Source organism: Marmota marmota, unplaced genomic scaffold (genome assembly GCF_001458135.2).
Source record: "Marmota marmota marmota unplaced genomic scaffold, marMar, whole genome shotgun sequence".
NCBI classification, from domain to species: Eukaryota; Metazoa; Chordata; class Mammalia; order Rodentia; family Sciuridae; genus Marmota; species Marmota marmota.
In genome coordinates, this window is record NW_025999982.1 from 14,629,080 (window position 1) to 14,647,372 (window position 18,293).

General features: G+C 36.4%; 1 protein-coding gene and 1 long non-coding RNA gene across 8 annotated transcripts in view; one reads left to right on the top strand and one right to left on the bottom strand.

Moving 5' to 3' along the window:
- LOC107143980 (CD2 associated protein) overlaps positions 1-3,369 on the top strand; it is a 112,673-nt gene extending 109,304 nt beyond the window's left edge. For 2 of the 7 annotated variants that reach the window (XM_048805448.1, XM_048805447.1), the window contains exon 19: positions 3,072-3,366. In XM_048805448.1, coding sequence (XP_048661405.1) covers positions 3,072-3,159 — 88 coding nt within the window. In that variant the 3' untranslated portion in view covers positions 3,160-3,366. Of the gene's footprint in view, positions 1-3,071 lie in introns of all 7 variants that reach the window. The other 5 variants (XM_048805444.1, XM_048805443.1, XM_048805445.1 and 2 more) reach the window with 5 other exon arrangements.
- On the bottom strand, positions 290-14,520 carry LOC125617476. The gene is made up of 3 exons (XR_007348503.1): positions 14,507-14,520; positions 5,522-5,524; positions 290-425 (listed from the first exon to the last, which is right to left on the bottom strand). It is a non-coding gene; the product is annotated as an uncharacterized LOC125617476 (long non-coding RNA).
- Between the last annotated feature and the right edge of the window lie 3,773 nt (positions 14,521-18,293).

Consider the following 18,293-nt stretch of genomic DNA (forward strand, 5'->3'; position numbering starts at 1 on the left):
GCCTTTCTCTTAACTCTGAAAGTTTTTGATATGGTGTACAGTTGGACATCCCTAATTGAATGTGAGAGACTTTGTAGAGCTTAAGTACATGTAAAAGATCACTTACTGTGGCCCTCTCTATTTTTTAAAATGAAGAAATAAAGGTTCAGAGAAGTTAAGCTATTTACTTATTATACAGCTTTTTAAAAGACAGAACTAAAACAACCCTCAAGTCCTCTATTATTTTAGAGATCTTTTCTATTAAAACTAGTATTTGAATTCTAAAACTTGGTATTTTAAACATAATACTGCAAAATATCAAGGTAAAACAAATAATTGAGTCACTAATCTATTTGAACTTAGAACGATGGTGCTCATCCCCTTACATCAATATCCTTTCTAAAAGAATTTGTATTTTTAGAATATAAAATTCACAGCCAGAGGACCTAATTTTAACCATTTCTTGTTCAATTCTCAGGTGGCCTAGTATTCTTTATAAAAAAAAATGTAGTGAGATTAATAACATGAGGTATTTGTAGTTCATAGAACATTTATTACCTCTTAGAAACAAAAATGTATCTTGAATAACTACTTAAAATATGTGTGCATGTATATATTTATATATATTATATACTTTATGTACATAATATATAGTTTGTCATTTGATGATACATTAACCCAAATTGGCTTTTGCATTACTATTATATCTTTATAGCTTACATAAGTAATATTTATACATCCAATATTAAAATCTAAAATGCATGCAACAAGTAACTAAAAAGTACAGCTTGACATGTAAAGATTGAAATATGTCAGTCATCTAAGTATTCATTAGAGAAGTTGCAGAATAATACTTACAGTTTGATCCTAGACTTGTAAAAAGAAAACAGTGGTATATAAAAACTATACATTTATCAATATATTTTTAAAAGAAGAATAAAAATGTGAGAAGTACTAAATTATTAGATCAGAAAGCAAATAATGTTAACACTATATAGGTAAATAGGATGGGATAAATAATGCAGGATTAGTCTTAAATATAGATTTAATGTATAATGAACTCAGAATGTTGAATAATCACAATAGAAAATATATAAACTAGGATAATATTATAGAAATATGAATTTAGCTTAGGTGTATACCTCTTATCACTATAAAATAAGCTCTAGATGAATTTGAGTTGAATATTATAATTTCAAAAATTATGGTCAAGTAGAAAATAGAAAATTTGCCTCATAGAAGCATGGTTTTCTAATTATTAAAGGCCTAGAAGAAATTAGTTTTAAAATGTTAATTTAAATAATATAAATAATTTTAAAAGTTCCCTTGTTTTAGTTAATAAATTTTTAAACAGTTTCTCAAACTGTTTTTCTATACTCTTCTTTTTGGTGGGGGCTGTGCTGGGAATTAAACCCAGGCCCTTGCACATACTAGGCAAGTGCTCTACCACTGAGCTACATTTCTGATTCTTTTTTATATTTTTTAATTTTTCATTTTTGAGAAAGGATCTCAGTAAGTTGCCCAGGATGCCTTGAACATGGAATCATTTTTGCCTAAACTTCTTGGGTAGCTGGGATTAGAGGCATGCACCATCATACTGGACTATTTTTTGAAGGTACTCATGAAGAGAATTTTTCTAATGTATGTTAAAAGGCAGAAAATATGCACAAACAAACAACAACAACAACAACAACAACAAAAAAAACCCAGCTTTTAGCCCTCTCTCCCAACCATGAATGAGAAATAAGCGTGAAGCTCACTGAGAGCTGTCAGTGTCAGCCACCTCAGGACCTCAGGCAGCATGGCCTCATCCAGCTTCACCGAGTGGCACTCCCGGTTCCAGCAGTTTGTGGAAGCCCTCCAACAAGACAGTTGGCTGATTCCACCCATTTATACCGACAAGGATTGGACCGAGGCTATCCATGACCTATGGCTTCAAGGAACTTCCATCGATTTCAACGCCAAGGAAATTTGCATCGTTAGCACCCTGGCCTTTATGGCTATAATTCTCTTGTCCCCCCAACCTGACCATTCCTCCCTTCCTTCAAACTCGTCGTCCCTCTCCAACAGGAAGTAGCCAGATTTCAACGCCCTGAGTCCAAACAAAAAGAAGAAGGGAGGAATGTTGGGTTTTCAAGAGACCTTGGCATTAGGTTTTATTTGCCCCATTGGGTCTCTCCCCACTGAAGTTTCTATCTCTACAGAAGAATATTACACAATCCTTTACCCCTCCACCTCTTGTCTCAAGGGCGCCAAAGTCAAAATTTTTCTCCAAAAATTCCCTCAAGACACATTGTTTAATCACCCTTTCCTAACAAACCCTGCCAGTCACCACCATTCCTGAGTCACTCTGCAAATCAGCAACTGCCACATGGCCTAATCAACACTTCTAAAGCCAAAACTGGCTCAGGGGGCTGCTCTCTTCCTCTCCTTTTCTTCTCCTTCGTGCAGACCCCAATAAAATCTCTTAGTTCAATTAAAAAAAAATCAAAAACAGATATTTGAATACTAAATAGCATAAATATGAAAATTTAAGCTGAGTGAAAATGTTTTCAAATAATTTCTGAAAAGACACAATATGGAATATCTTTATTGAAAAAATAGTTGAATATGGAAAAATAAAAATATGAGTTAAGAAAGATTATTGGTTATAATAATTTTGCTGTTTGGTTAATTTTAAAAGAGGAAAGTATCGGTGAAATTATCAGATAAATTGTAATTTGCCTTTATTGTGACTTGTTGATATTATTTTGCAAATTGTTTTGGCTCTGAAGTATCTAGCCAAAATAAAATATATACTAGATGAATGTGGAAAATTGCTTTTAAAAGCCATATATTATTTCCTTTTTTGTTTTTTCATAAGCTGTTCTGAATTTACTTAATTTATCTTAGATAAGTTTGCCAGGGTTTTGCTGAATTTTTTTTACTATTAACATCGAATTGTTGAAACTGGAACATCTGAAAATTTTATCAGTCAACATGGCTAGTTTCCCTCATATACCTGGGAGGTTAGGCAGAAGAGATTCTGTTAATTTGTCTATTTGCCTCGTCTATATTGTTTAATTGGAAGTAATAAATATTTTGTTTTTTAGGAAAGAACTGGAAAAACTGAGAAAAGATTTGGAAGAAGAGAAGGCCTTGAGAAGTAATCTAGAGGTAATTTGTTTCTCCCAGCATTGAGATTTTAGACAGTATAAACTATACCTTTTTTTTTTTTTTTAATCCCAGCCATGTGATTGGTTCTACACATTACGCCATTCTATTCCACTTGGACATTCCCTACTGCATGGTAGCAATTTTGTAAATATCTTGTTGATACTCTGTCATATTTCATTCATTCAAACGGAAAAACATCTTTGAACATTAACTCTCTTAGGCAGTGTATGAACCTGAAGGTATATATTTGTGAATAAAATAAATATTGTTCTTTCCTCTTACATCGCCAGTTTATTTTTTCCCTGTGGCAGGACTGGTGGTGTTATTGCTTTCCAGTTCTCACTAGAAGTTTACCTGTATTCTTTGCTGATGGCTGGCAATTTTATTTAATTCCTTTTTCTTCCTTAACTTTCTTTCTCTGCTCATGCATTTTTGTCTTCAATTGTGTTCTTCTTCCTACATATGTAAGAGAAAATTGTATCTTGCTTTTTTTTCCCTCCCAGACGCTCTTCTTATTCTCTATTGAAGTATTTCATATCCTCTCTACATTTTACCTTACCTCATTACTTAGCCTGTTTCTTTTGTCAGCATCATAGGTCAAGATAGAACGTGGGACTGTGGTTATAGAACTTGAGCTCCTATTTTGAATTATAGTCTTGACTACCCTAAATTATATAATTTAGGCTTAGCTCTTTCTGTTCATTATCTCATTCGATACATATAAGGACTTGTAAGGATTATTGTTTTTATTTATAAGGGTGAGAAAACTGGAGATTAGATTGGTGAAGTAAGAGCAGTGGAACTGAAAAATTTTAAACATTTTTAACAGAAGTAACCAGACTTTAAAATGTCTACTCTTAGAAATTATCATACTGGGTAAACTTGGGTGAGTCACTTAACTTTCTTTAACTTTAGTTGTTGAAATAATATATTTAAAGATACAACTTACAAAGTATTATGAAAACTTCATTTTTACTCTTATATCTGACAAATTCTTTTTTTTTTTTTTGGATGCTTTTGTTTCTTTGTATGAAAATACTCAATTTCCCCCCTTCAAACCAAAGCCTTCTTCCGGGTCTAACTGCCCTTTTGATCTACTGTACGTGTTTTCTCTTTTCATTTGAGGTTCATTTCCTACAAAACAAAAACAACTATCATTCTACCCTCTCACAAAAAGCCTACATTTGCAGTGTCTGAGTCTTTACCTTCATTTCATTCTTTAACCCCTTGCATTTTATTAGGTTTACTGATGCCACACCCAATTTCTCTTCTTCAGTTTCTGCACATTTCAAATTTTTACTGTTTTCTCTTTGTCAGAGGTTTGTTGTAGTAGGGTGATACTTGTTTCTTGTCTAACTTCTCTTTCCTTTTTGTTTCTTGAACCTTAAATGTAAATATTCCTTAACTACTATCCTTTGCTCTTTTTTTCTATGCATTCACTGTTTGAATTCATTTGCAACAGTGAATCTAGTAATTAGCTTTAATGCATCTCCCTCTAAATCTAATTCTTGTATTCCCAGTTTCTGTTAGTCTCCCTGGATGTTACATGGTGAACTTACCATATCTCCAGGGAAATATTTTATTTTCTTCTTTTGTTTTTTTGACTTCCTGTTTCTGTTACCCTTCTGGTCACACAGACATGGTACTTACCCTCTCTTCTAATTCTATTACTTTCAGTTCTATTTGCTTTACCTTCTAACTTTTATCTCAACACTCTCTTGTTCTGATGTTCTTTATTTTCTATTGAGCTTGCTCAAGTTTCTCCAATTTTATTGCAGATTAATCTTTCCTTGCTCGGGTACTTTCAAAAGTTTTCTGTTACTTGTTGAATAAAGTTCAAAATTCTCAACTTGGTGTGTGAGGTCTTCTATTATTCTAGTCCTAGTTTATCTTTCTTTCTTAATTTCTGATCCTCCTCCATTGTGCCTTAACAAGTTGATACATCTGAATTTTCACTCTTCCTAAATTGTCTTCTTGCCTCATCTTCTAATGCTCATTCTATAGATTCTTAAAGACCTGCTCAAAGAATCACATTTATTAAGTTGGTAGTAGTCTTCCTTTGACTAGAAGTTTTAATTTTCATCCAAATTCACATTTCCTCTAGTTTTTAAAGACATGTATAAATCATAATTTTCAATCCATTACTGTACTATTTGTTTTGTTCCATTCCTTATTGTAAGACTGTTTAGAGTGAGATCCATGTCTGTTTCATCTTTGTCCATCACTCCTAACAGTGCTACACACTTACTAGATACCTAATAAATTATTGTTGTATTAATGAGTGTTAGAGGAAACGTGTTTAAAATACACCTTAAATTCACAGCATGTAAATTGGTAGAAATTGAGAAATTTAAAAAAAAGTTTCTTGACTTTTTTTTATACATACATGCTGATATTCATATATGAAAATAAGATAAGCAAGAGGAATGTTTGTCTCATAAAAATTATGAAAGGAATCTAATGAATTCTTTTTTGAATAATTTAATTTTTCCAACATGATCAGATGTTACCCTCCTATAGAACTGTATTTTTTCTCCCTAATGGGCAAAGTTTGACCTCTGTGTTTGTAAAAGCAAATTTAAGTCATTAAAGTTTTAGGATCATATAGTTAAAGAAATGTTTGCAGAAAGATTAGATGTAGTATTTTGAAATACTATAATATTAGTACTATATAATACTAAATTACACTTGGGGGCGATAAAAAAGGAACAATGAGGAGGGTAGATAGCAATATAAGATTTTGCTTGATAACTAAAATTTATGTCAGAAATCACTGTTTGTATGGAGTAGTACTGACTTTGAATGAAGGATTATTCCTCCCATTTTTATTCCCTCTTTTGCCAACTTATTTCTTACTGCTTTCTGTGCATTCTTGCCTATTTTCACTTATCTTTGGAAACAAGACAGTAATAGTACATGAAGAGGATGATTTAAAGATATTTTATCTCAATCGAGACTGTAAATTGAGAATTGTTCTCATTCAATACTGCCAAAACATTTAGTGTATAATTATATTATTAAAAGAAAATTTAAGAATGATATCAGGAGAGATCCTGAAGTTAATAAACCATATTTGGATGGTTGGCATTACTTAGGAGATTGTGACCACATCAGAATTATACTTTACGACTAAGTCAGAGGTTAACTGATGCACGCGTTGCTTATGTGCATTGTTGAAAAAGAGGCGATATTATCAGGAAAAAAGCAAGGAAGTGAAAGGTAAAGAAAACATTGGTGAATTGGGAAGAAAGTACAAAAACTGGACAATATAGACATAGACTTTACTAATACAAATCCTATGCCACCAGTTACTGATGTAGAAATATTGACTTACTATTTAATGTCTTTTAGCCTCAACTTAGGCATTTGTAGTATGTGAAAATTAAGTATCTCTTTGTAGTCATTATGATCATTTTTTTTTTCCTTTCTCTTAAGTGAAGGGGCCCTTCTCCTAAAGGTGGAAATATTTCTAACACATTATCTGAATCTTGGATATATTTCTGGGCTTTAGAGACATTTTAGTACCTTCTGTTTATAGGTGGGGAATTTGAAAGGAAGTAATGTTAAGCAATTTACCAGTAAAACATAGATAGTGAAAATCATGGAATATAAACTGGTCCTTTATTTTTTATACTATTCTACACTGCCCCCTTTGTTTAATTACATATACATGTACATTTTTTAATTTGATTTCCAGAGTTCTTTTGTTCTTTATAGAATAATTTTCTTAAAATTCTTTTAAATTTCACATTACTTAATATTGTTCTGGCTGTAAGAATTACAGTTGATATTTTTCTCGTTGTTCAGTGCTTCTTTGGAACTTGTACTGTGACATTTTTCTTCTGTTGAGCATTTACTCAATATTTATTACATCATGGGAAACTGGATTTTAGATCTGGAAATTAAAATCTGGCTTAAAAAGTATGATCAAACGTTAATGACATATGTCAAAATAATTTGCACTAATGTGTATTTTATCTGTTTCCCAATTTATATTTATTTTNAATATAAAACTCATTGAAGTTCTCTCTGCTTTTCTACCCTTGACAAAATGTAAGGAAAACCAAGCAAGCTTGAAATTAAGGGGGAAACGATTCCTTTATCATAGTTTACCAGTATTTGCTCTTGATATGAAGACTTTCCTAAATTTCATGTCACAAAATGGTATGTAATAGTAATAGCTTTTATTGGAGGTGAAACATTAGTTCCCACCCTCCACTCCCTATTTGTGAGTATAAATGACAGAAAAGATGAGTCTGTTGTTGCCAAATTATTAGTGAATGTATAGTTCAGGTTTGCTATGCTTTGAAACACATAATACTAATTTTCTAATTGTATCCAATGTTACTTTTTTGTGTTGTGACCACTAAGCTTCTGTCTTATAAGCTGTTACCTCTACAGAATTTTATAGAACTTTACTGAAAAGTCTAAAGATGCAGAGAGAGAATGGGTCTTGTGGAACCAGAGGATCCCCCTTTTTTTTTCTTTTTAAAATTAGCTCCTTACTGTGATTACAGGGGGAAAAAAAAATTCAAGTGCTCTGTAAGTTTTTTGGTAAATTTTTTATGCTTGCATTTAAACTTGAAATGTATGAGCAGAATGAGACAATCAGTTAAAATCCAAAACGAGAAGTGTTATAATTGAATGGCCTTGTTTTGCTGTAGCAATAAAATGACCAAGTGCAATGACTTAATAAAATCATCTTTTTAAAGTTGCTGCTATGAATATTTTTAGCTATAAAATTTTATCCTTGTTTTAGCCTGACTTGCCTTCAATAACTATTATGTAATGTGGTTGCTGTTGTAATCTAACATTCCAAAACACACACATACAACACACACACACACACAAACACACACACACACACACACACGAGGAATCTCAGAATAGTATATTTACTGACTTGTTTACAAGTGTTGTAAAAAAAAAAAAAAGGATGCTTTTTCCTCAAAATAAAACTCAATAATAAAAGAATCGTATCGCTATTTTTGTCAGTTTTTGTTATTATTAACTTTAGCATATGTTTATTTTAGAGTGATGAATATTTATAATTTGAATTTTCCAAATAAAAGAAACAAATAGAAAATGAAAGTATTAAAGCTTCTAGGCCTGTGTGACTTTTCTTGTATCTTTCGAAATATGTCATTTCATCTGAAACTGTAAGACATTTCCTACCTTCCAGGATTATGGGGATAATTTGAAGTGATTTATATAAAGTGCCTTGTGAAGTGCTTGGGATACAGTTGGTTTAGAAAAAAATGAAGTTTCAAAAAAGCATTTTACAGTGTTGGATGTGATGTAATGAGATGGATAAGGTTAAGAGAGAGGAGGTATAGTATTTTCACTCCCTTTGATTTTGAGTACAGTATCACATTATATGGGGAGATACTACATTCTTCTATCTGTATTATATTCTTTGAATGGTAGCTGCTATCATCTTAGTTTCTACCTTCCAATAATTGCTCCCAGTAGGTGGAGTACTTAGCTCAAATTGAGTTTTAAAGTTAATCAGAGAGCAAGATTTTGGAATTTGGAAACAAAAAGCTAGTGTCAGCCTGAAAACTCTCCATACTTATATTTTTCTGTCATGGAATAGCTAATTGGAAAGAACAAAATTTAGTAAAGCATTGAGATGGAAACAGAATCGTAAAAGGATTTTGAAACTGATTATAGTCATTCTGGAACCTCAGTTACCTGTTGCTTGGTTCCTGAAGCACAAATTTGCTCATAAGCTTGTTGGGTTTCTGGCTCACAACTGAAAAAGTCCTGACAGATATAGAAAAGATTGAATCAAGATAGATAGCAAGGCACCAAGGATCTCACTTAGTGGTAGAAAGCACTTGCCTATCATTGTAAAGCTCTGGGTTCATTCACCAGTACAAAAACAAACCAAAAAACCTAAACATGCCCCATGTATTCATGCTGGAAATATGCCACATACAAAGCTCAGACTTTCTAAAAATTACTATGAAGTAACTATGAAGCAGTATGGATATAAGTATGTCAAATCATTTAAGTAAAAAAAAAAATCTAAAAATTTTGAGTTGCTTTTTAATTGGCCTGCATAAACATTAGACAAAAATTAAGCCTTGCAGGCACATGGTGATAACTTGACTATAGAATTTTAGTGTTTGAGGAGATATTAGAGATTGTCCAATCCAAACCTTATGAGATAGTTTTATGTGAGGATAAAGTCTTCAAATTTAGTTCTATTCTAAGAAGTAAAAGCAGATGACAGTTTAACTGAAATAGCTTTATTAGGTTCTATTACTTTCAAGATTCTATTACTAAGATTCAAGAGAGACTGGGTCTGGGTATTACAATATTTTCTGAACCTCCATATTAATGCATCATGAAATTATGAGAAAAACTATTGAACAGAGTAGGACAAAGCAAGGCATTTCCTTATGGGTGTGTGATGATAACAGTTGAGCACTAATTGCATGCTGAGACAGCAATTCTACCCACCACTGCATTTACACCATCAGTATAGATTTCAACACACACACAAAACAGCTGACATTGTGGGCTGGCCTAAAATAACCTAGCATATAGTTCACAATCAGTAATTTGGGGGTTAGGGGGTTGGGGATTGAATCCAAGGATGCTTAACCACTGAGCCACATCCTCAGCCCTTTAAATTTATTTAGATGCAGGGTCTCACTAGGTTGCTTATAACCTCCTTAAGTTGCTGAGGTTGGCTTCAAACTTTTGATCCTCCTGCCTCAGCCTCTCAAGCTTCTAGGATTACAGGTGTGCACCACTGTGCCTGACTCTCCATAAATGTTTTGTAGATGAATTAATAAAAGAAAGCAGAGGTTGTGTCTGTTTTGACCCCCTTCTGCCTTTTCATCTCTCCTCTTCAAATATTTAAGCATCCTAGTTGAAATCCACTGCTATCTCACCAATTGTTATTAAGTAGCTATTCCAGGAACTCTGTTAGGCTCTTCAAATATGTTAAATATTTTATACTGGATTTTAAGTGGTCTGTTTAATTACACCAAGGCTTATCTTTAGAAATAGAGGGGCTGGGATTATAGCTCAGCGGTAGAGCACTTGCCTTGCCCTTGTGAGGTACTGGGTTCAATCCTCAGCACCACATAAAAAATAAATAAAGATATTGTGTTCATCTTAAAAAAAAAAAAAAACAGAAATAGGAATCCTGTCAATATGATGTAACAAGCACTGTTTCAACTTACCACTTTCCTAATTATTTCGCCATTCAACAGTTCTGTGTGATGTTTTTTTATTCTTCACAGAAGAGTGAACCAATTCAGGAAGATTAAGCGACTTGACCAAGGCTTCTGAGCTAGTAAGGGATGGAACTAACCTCCAAGCCCAGACAGCGTGATTTTGGAGCTTCTTCTCTTGATCATATATGCTTTATTATTGGCACTCTCGAGATAATGAGTATGAAAGAAGCCTAAATAGGGTATTCAAATTTTTTACTACTTTTATGAATCTTCTCTGAGCATCAAATCTTTCCATTGATAGAACAATCATTTTAGTTATCCCAGTCCTTTAAGATTCCTCTGTGTGATATGATCACACATAAGATTTTAGTTAGCATTTTTCCTTTCTTAGTGTACACCTCTACAAATATGCTTTTCATGGGTTTTCAGTGAAGACAAAAAAAAAAAAAAATCTACTTCCGTAAAACAAACAACTGACCACTAGATGGCAGTCAAAGCTTGGCTTCTTTGGTTTGTCTTGAGTAAAACACAAATACATGTAGAACCTGCAAATAAATCATGCAGGGCTTCAACCTAATGAATTCATTCAGAGATGGGACATAACCATCTCACTCCCCTAGCCCAACCTCTTCCTCAAGAAAAGTGCCACATAATAGAGGATGAGAGGTGAGGGTTTGGAATCAGATCAATCTGGCTTTGAAAACTTGCTCAAAAATTAGTAGCTCTGGGCACTTAGCAAATCACTTCAAATTTTGCCACTTACCTATAAAAGATGCCCCCAAAATTGTTACTACAATTTAAAGCCTTTTCCCTCTTGTTATATACTCAGAGGGAAGAGAGAGGGGATCCTGTGGTCTGAGAAAACAACCAACTCACAGCAATAGCAACAAATAGCTAGACGCTATTTCCTTGAAAGATCCTTTAACCCCAGGTTGCTGCAGGGTTTTGGTTCCTTCCTCCATGCTATTTGCCACTGACAGCTCTGGATTATCTGGGAGCAGCTCCTTTTTCTAATGTGCTCCTTCTTTAACCAACCTCCAAAGAAAACAAATCCTCTCTATGGTTACTTATGTAACAAACTCACAAAATAACCTGCACCCTGGACTTCTCAAAGAGTTACTGGTAAGGCATCTCTGACTTTTCTACTTCTAGCTTCTCCCCAAGGGCCTTGTATAAGTTCCACACAGCCCAGTCCATTACAAGCAGTGGTCGGGGGAGAGAATTGGTGCCACGATCATGCCTAAGAAAGAAAATCTATTTTCAGCTTGAATTCTGAATAGGAAATATTTTGCTGTCCAAAAGGAAGTTAATGTGTCCCTCCTGGTACTACATGACTATAATGTCACAGAAACTGGGAACCATGTTACCCTAGAAAGGACGTGGCTATCTGAATGACTCTAGGTGTGAAACATGTTATTTAAGAGGTTAGAACAATGTGACATCACACAGCTCTTTCCACTAACAACAGCCAGTTGTCTGCAGAACACTAGGGGAAGGCAAAACCTTCCACATAGAGCTCTGAGTCTTGGTTCAGAGCTTAGGCAGTGATTTTGAACAAGTGACAAAACTAGCAATTGTGATTTTTAATATAATAAAAGTCCTGGAGTATGAGAAAAACAACAGGGGACACATAAATGTATTCAATGTAAAAGGGATTGTTTTCCTCAGTCTCACTAAGATTATCAACAGTCCTATTGGAGGGAGGGAAGTGGAGAATGAAATAAAATAATAAAATAAAACAATTATTTTTAGTTCCTTGAGTATATATGTAATGTAAAAATGTCTTTGTTGATTTCATCTTGATCTAAGCTTTTGTTCTCACAGCAGGAAAGAAAGAGAAAAAACATTGTGATTCAAAGTCAATGATCTTGTCTGGTTTAAAACAAGGAGCAATCAAGATGAAGTTCTTCTCAAACTATTTCTCTTATGGGACCCACCTGCCTTTATTCTCAGTTGGTGTCAAGGTATCCTCTTGGCAGCAGGAGGAGGCAAGACCTCAGGTCTGTGTGCTGTCCTGTAGCCTTCATTGGTCCCCGGGGAGTGTCTTCACTACTCAGCTCATGGCCTTCTGTCCCACATGCACGGAGTTGTGATTGATCCTGCCTAGTTCTTCTCGGTATCACACTGTTGTGCACTTGATTCTCACAAAAACCTTCAATAACAAGTTACTGAATGCAGCACCTGTGCATCCTAACTCAATTTTCCCAATAGCTTTATCCTCCTTTGACTTAGTTATCCACAAATTTCTGGGACAAGCTGCCAAGAAAAAGGAGATTGTTGTCTCACACCTATCTGATTAGACTTTTGCCTGTGCTCTTAACTGCTCTTTGTCTTGACTCAACATCAAGTAATAAACCAGGCCTTTCATGAGTCCTCCCTAGGAAACTTGAAACCTGACAGATATATCCAGGGAAATGAAGCATTGGCCCTTTGTGGATCTCCTTAAGCACAGCGGTGTGTTTTTGAGCCCTTATAGCCCTCTGCCTCTTTTCCTTCCCAGCTCAGCACTGACTTTAGGAAATACTTTTATCTCATCTCCTGCTCTGCCTGTACTTGCCTTGTCCTCTGGGGCTTCTTTTTTCCAGAACCTGAAGTGTTCTGTGTTAGTTTTCTATTTCTGCTGAAATTACCACAAATTTAGTGGCATAGAACAATAGAAACATTTTGTGCTGGAGCTCAAAAGTCCAACTGGAACTCCCTAGGCTGAATCAATGTGCATGCAGGCTCTGGTCCTTTCTTGGGGCTCTAGTGAGGGATTCATGTTATTCCATTTTCCAGTCTTAAGAAGTTGCTGGCATTTCTTGGTTTATGGCCTCTTTTCTCCATTTCCAAAGCCACCAATGGACACCCCCTTACTAGTTTTTCACAAACGTATCCAATATAGTAGTTTGTAAAAGTGCAAACAAGGGTGGAATGCTTACAAGGCATCATTCAATCTTCCAGGATAGCCACATCTCCCTGCCTTTGCTTTCCTCTCCATGTCTAAGAACTCTTATGATTATGTTGGGCTCACCTGGAGGATCCAGGCTTTCTGCCCCAACTTGTCCTACCTTAATAATATCTGCAAAATTCCTTTTTCCTGTAACATGTTCACAGGTTCTGGGGACTAGGTCACAGTCATCTTCAGAGGGAGGGCAATTGTTCTGCCTACCACAGGCCCTGCTTCCTACCAGACTGAAAAGTTCCTGTATCTTTGGCCTTCCTTACCGTGTGCAATGGTATTCACCCTTCCCTTGTTTCTGGAAGTGATATGGAAATGCTTCAGTGAACAAATTCTGCTCACCAGTGAGAGAGTACTTTTTAGGGGGTATATTATGAAAAATCCCCATTATGAATAATGATTTGCTCACGGAGTTCTCATGCCAGACTTGGGACTATGTTGTAACCATTTACATCCTTTTAACTGATATCATCCTCTGAGGTAAGAACAAAACAGCATTAATTCTTATATAGTAGATGGCTGGACTGGTTGAATGATACTTTTCTGTTGTAACCAAGACTCCTAGGAAATAGAAACTTTGTAGTGTTATCAGTTTTAAAATTGTTTTGCTGTTGCTGTTTTGTTTTACAGATTTGTGTTTTCTTTTGGCCTTATCTGTTGTCTACTTGGCATCATGGCCACATATTGCTATGGTCTTCTTTGCAGCACAGGTGAGAAGCTAGAAAGAACATACCCTGGAATTTCTTTCTCCTGGGGGTTGGGAGGCAAAATGGAAGCAGTGATTATTCTCCAGGTGCAGTGGCAGATACACATATGGGCACACTATGGACAGAGATCAGAGCAGGCAGAGCTGCTTCTGAGATCCCCCACATGGGAGCTAGAGCAGTTTATTGGAAATTACTGCTTCAAAATTCTTCTTGGATTCCTTCAAGCATGGCTGTGTCTTTTGAGCACTTTGTTTCTCTCTTGCCAGTTTCCTCCCCATGGAGTCGCAGGGAATTCTAGAAGGCTCTGGAATTTGTAACCAGCCCCTGTGATAAATATTCTTTTACATGAATACCTGGAAACATCTTGTTTCTTTAAGGTAAAAGCCCAGAAGTGGCATTACCAATTGGGTAATGGTATGAGCATTTTCAATGCTTTTGATACATCTGTCCAGTGATTCCTTAAATGAATTGTTCCAATTTATACTCCACACATCTCAACAAAGCTTAGCCCAAATGGATTATGGGTAGACTTACCCAGGACAAACCTGTTTACCTGGGTATGGATGATAGCTTCCTATTGTAGATGACGTTAGGTCAAGTCCACAGTGAGGCAGAGAAATGAAGGTGAGACTAGAGGACACTTTAATAAGCTCATACCCTTCTGACTCTCATGCACCACTGTGCTAAATTAAGCTTTTCCATCTCAACTTGACTTTTTCCTCCCATTAGATGAATTCTCTACCATGAAGTATTGAGTTCCTAAAGCTAGTTGTCTGTTAGAAATCCTACCTTGGTCTCCTAGACCAGCACCTCTTAAAGGTCCTACTTCTCAATACCAACACATTGGCAACATCTGAATTTCAGAAGGGGCATGTTCAATATAGCACACGTACTATTATCAAATCCTGTATTTAGCTGCGTGTAATAAAAACACAGTTTGGTGTTATATTTTTTTCTCTTAATGTCACTGATTAGGTGGCAGGCAGTCCTTATGAAAAGAGTCAGGCAAGGTATCAAGAACTGTATCTTCTAGAGATGGTGAGCATTTTTTCATGTACTTGTTGATTGATTGTATGTGCTCCTCTGAGAAGTGTCTGTTCAGGTCCTTGGCCCATTTGTTGATTGGGTTATTTGTTTTCTTATTGTTTAATTTTTTGAGTTCTTTGTATACTCTGGATATTAGGGCTCTATCCGAAGTGTGAGGAGTAAAAATTTGTTCCCAGGAAGTAGGCTCCCTATTTACCTCTCTTATTGTTTCTCTTGCTGAGAAAAAACTTTTTAGTTCCAGTAAGTCCCATTTGTTGATTCTTGTTTTTAATTCTTGTGCTATGGGTGTCCTATTAAGGAATTTGGAGCCCGACCCCACAATATGTAGATTGGAGCCAACCTTTTCTTCTATCAGACGCAGAGTCTCTGTTTTGATATCAAGCTGCGGCCAATTTGGAAAGCAGTATGGAGATTCCTGGGAAAGCTGGGAATGGAACCACCATTTGACCCAGATATTCCCCTTCTCGGACTATTCCCTAAAGACCTAAAAAGAGCATACTACAGGGATACTGCTACATCGATGTTCATAGAAGCACAATTCACAATAGCTAGACTGTGGAACCAACCTAGATGCCCTTCAATAGATGAATGGATAAAAAAAAAATGTGGCATTTATACACAATGGAGTATTACTCAGCACTAGAAAATGACAAAATAATGGCATTTGCAGGGAAATGGATGGCATTAGAACAGATTAAGCTAAGTGAAGCCAGCCAATCCCTAAAAAACAAATGCCATATATCTTCTTTGATATAAGGAGGGCAACTAAGAACAGAGCAGGGAGGAAGAGCATGAGAAGATCACCATTAAACAGGGACGAGAGGGGGGAGGGAAAGGGAGAGAGAAGGAAATTGAATGGTAATGGAAGGAGACCCTCATTGTTATACAAAATTACATATAAGAGGAAGTGAGGGGAAAGGGGGAAAAAACAAGAGAGAGAAATGAATTACAGTAGATGGGGAAGAGAGAGAAGATGGGAGGGGAGGGGAGAGGAGGGGAGGGGGAATAGTAGAGGATAGGAAGGGCAGCAGAATACAACATACACTAGTATGGCAGTATGTAAAAACGTGGATGTGTAACTGATGTGATTCTGCAATCTGTATACGGGGTAAAAATGGGAGTTCATAATCCGCTTGAATCAAATGTATAAAATATGATATGTCAAGAGCTTTGTAATGTTTTGAACAACTAATAATAAAAAAAATAAGAGAAACAAGCACAAAAGGTAAAAAAAAAAAAAGAACTGTATCTTCACTATGTTTCTGTTCTACCAATCTTAGCATCTGCTTTCATTTTTGTGATAACAAAGTAAATATTGCATCTCCATCCCAGGTAGCATGAGAATACGTAAGTAGGCTGTTATGGTTTGCATATGAGGTGTCCCAAAGAGCTCCTGGATTAATGCAGTAATGTTCAGAGGCAAAGTGTTTGGATTGTGAGAGATGTAACCTAATCAGTCCACCAAAGTCTAAATGGACTAACGGTGGTAACCGTAGGCAGGTGGACATGGCTGGAAGAAGTGGGTCCCTGGGGATGTATCCTAGAAGGGTTCTTCTTTCCTGTGTCCCCATACTCTCCCCTCTCTCTGCTTCCTGGCTACCATAAGGTGAGCAGTTTCCCTCTACCAAGACCCTTCTATTGTGATGTCCTGCCACACCTTGGGCCCAGAGTGATGGAGTCACCTCATCATGGTCTGAATCTTTGAAATTGTGAGCATTTTCAATGCTTTTGATACTTCTGTCCAGTGGTTCTTTAAGTAAATTGTTCCAATTTATACTCCACACATCCCAACAGGATTAGCCTGCATGAGCTCTGGGTAGACTCCTCTTAGTTGTCTTTGTCAGGTATTTTAGTTATAGCAACAAAGAGCTGACTAAAACATCAGCCAAAAACCCATGGTTGCTGAGTCTGCTCCCGCTCCCTCCACTTTAACGTGAAAAACACTTTCCTCTAACCCTCACCTAGCAAATTCAACTGACATTTCTTTTTTTTTTTTTTAAGAGAGAGAGAGAGAGAGAGAGAATTTTCAATATTTTTTTTTTTAGTTTTTGGCGGACACAACATCTTTGTTTGTATGTGGTGCTGAAGATCAAACCCGGGCCGCACACATGCCAGGCGAGCGCGCTACCGCTTGAGCCACATCCCCAGCCTCTCAACTGACATTTCATTGTCCAGAACTTGGTTATATCCCTAGCCCTAGATGCACAGTAGGAAGGTATATATTTTAACAGAGCACATTATTACCCTGGAAAAAAAGTTAGGGCTCGTTAATAAAGAAAAGGGAATAAAAATTGGTGCACATACTAGTGTCTTTTACATCCCTACTTACAGAGGAGCAAACTGACAGAAGGGGAGGGTAAGTGATTTGCCCAGGTTCACACAGCTGGGAAGTATTAGAATAGGAATAAATGTGTCTTTTAGAAAATCAAGTAATGCATCAGTAGTCTCTTTCTTCAATTGAAATGTTAGGAATCTGAGTTTAAAGCCATCTTAGCCCTATTCTCTCTCTCTCTCTCTCTCTCAGCATCTTTATAATGTCACCCCTTCTTGCCCTCAGTCATCTATGTGGTGATAAAAATAGTAGGTGGCCACTCGTCGTTGCATGTTACTGCTGTTTAATCTCAGAGGAGGACTTCCACAGTTAGCCAGCCAACAGTGTCCACCAATGACCCAGGGACTCCTGCAGAGGAAGGAAGGCATGAAGCTTTGCCCGGACGGACACACAGGCCCCTGGAAAAGCAGAACTGTCAGCTCCATTAAGGAGTTGGGAAGTGTAGCCAGAAGCAAAACAAAATCGGAGCATCTAGTAAACATTAAAAGGCACAGGAAATTAGCCCAAAGGACTGGCCCTTTCAAAAAGAAAACAAGGAGGTGGCTTGAGGAGAGTTGATGAATACATTGAAAGGAAACGTTTACCCCGAGGAGTAATTCACCACCCAGGTCCATTCCAACAACTAGACTCTTAAAATTATCCAAGTGACTAATTTTGTGGTAGATAATAACCTTTTAAGAGAAAAATAAGGGGTATTCAACATGGTGGCGAGAGGGGAGGCAGCGCTTTCAGTACCTCCTCAACAACGGGGTCAGTGAGACGCAAGGATACGCTTAGATTCGACCTGCTGAGAAACTCCTGGCAAAATTCCACTAAAGAGAGACCGGCCGGGAATTGGAAGGATTTTTGGAGGTGACAGTCTGCGCTAGACGAGTGAATCTCCGCCACGCAGCGCAGAGGTCCAGACCCGCCAGCCGCTGCCCGCGCGACTCGGCGAC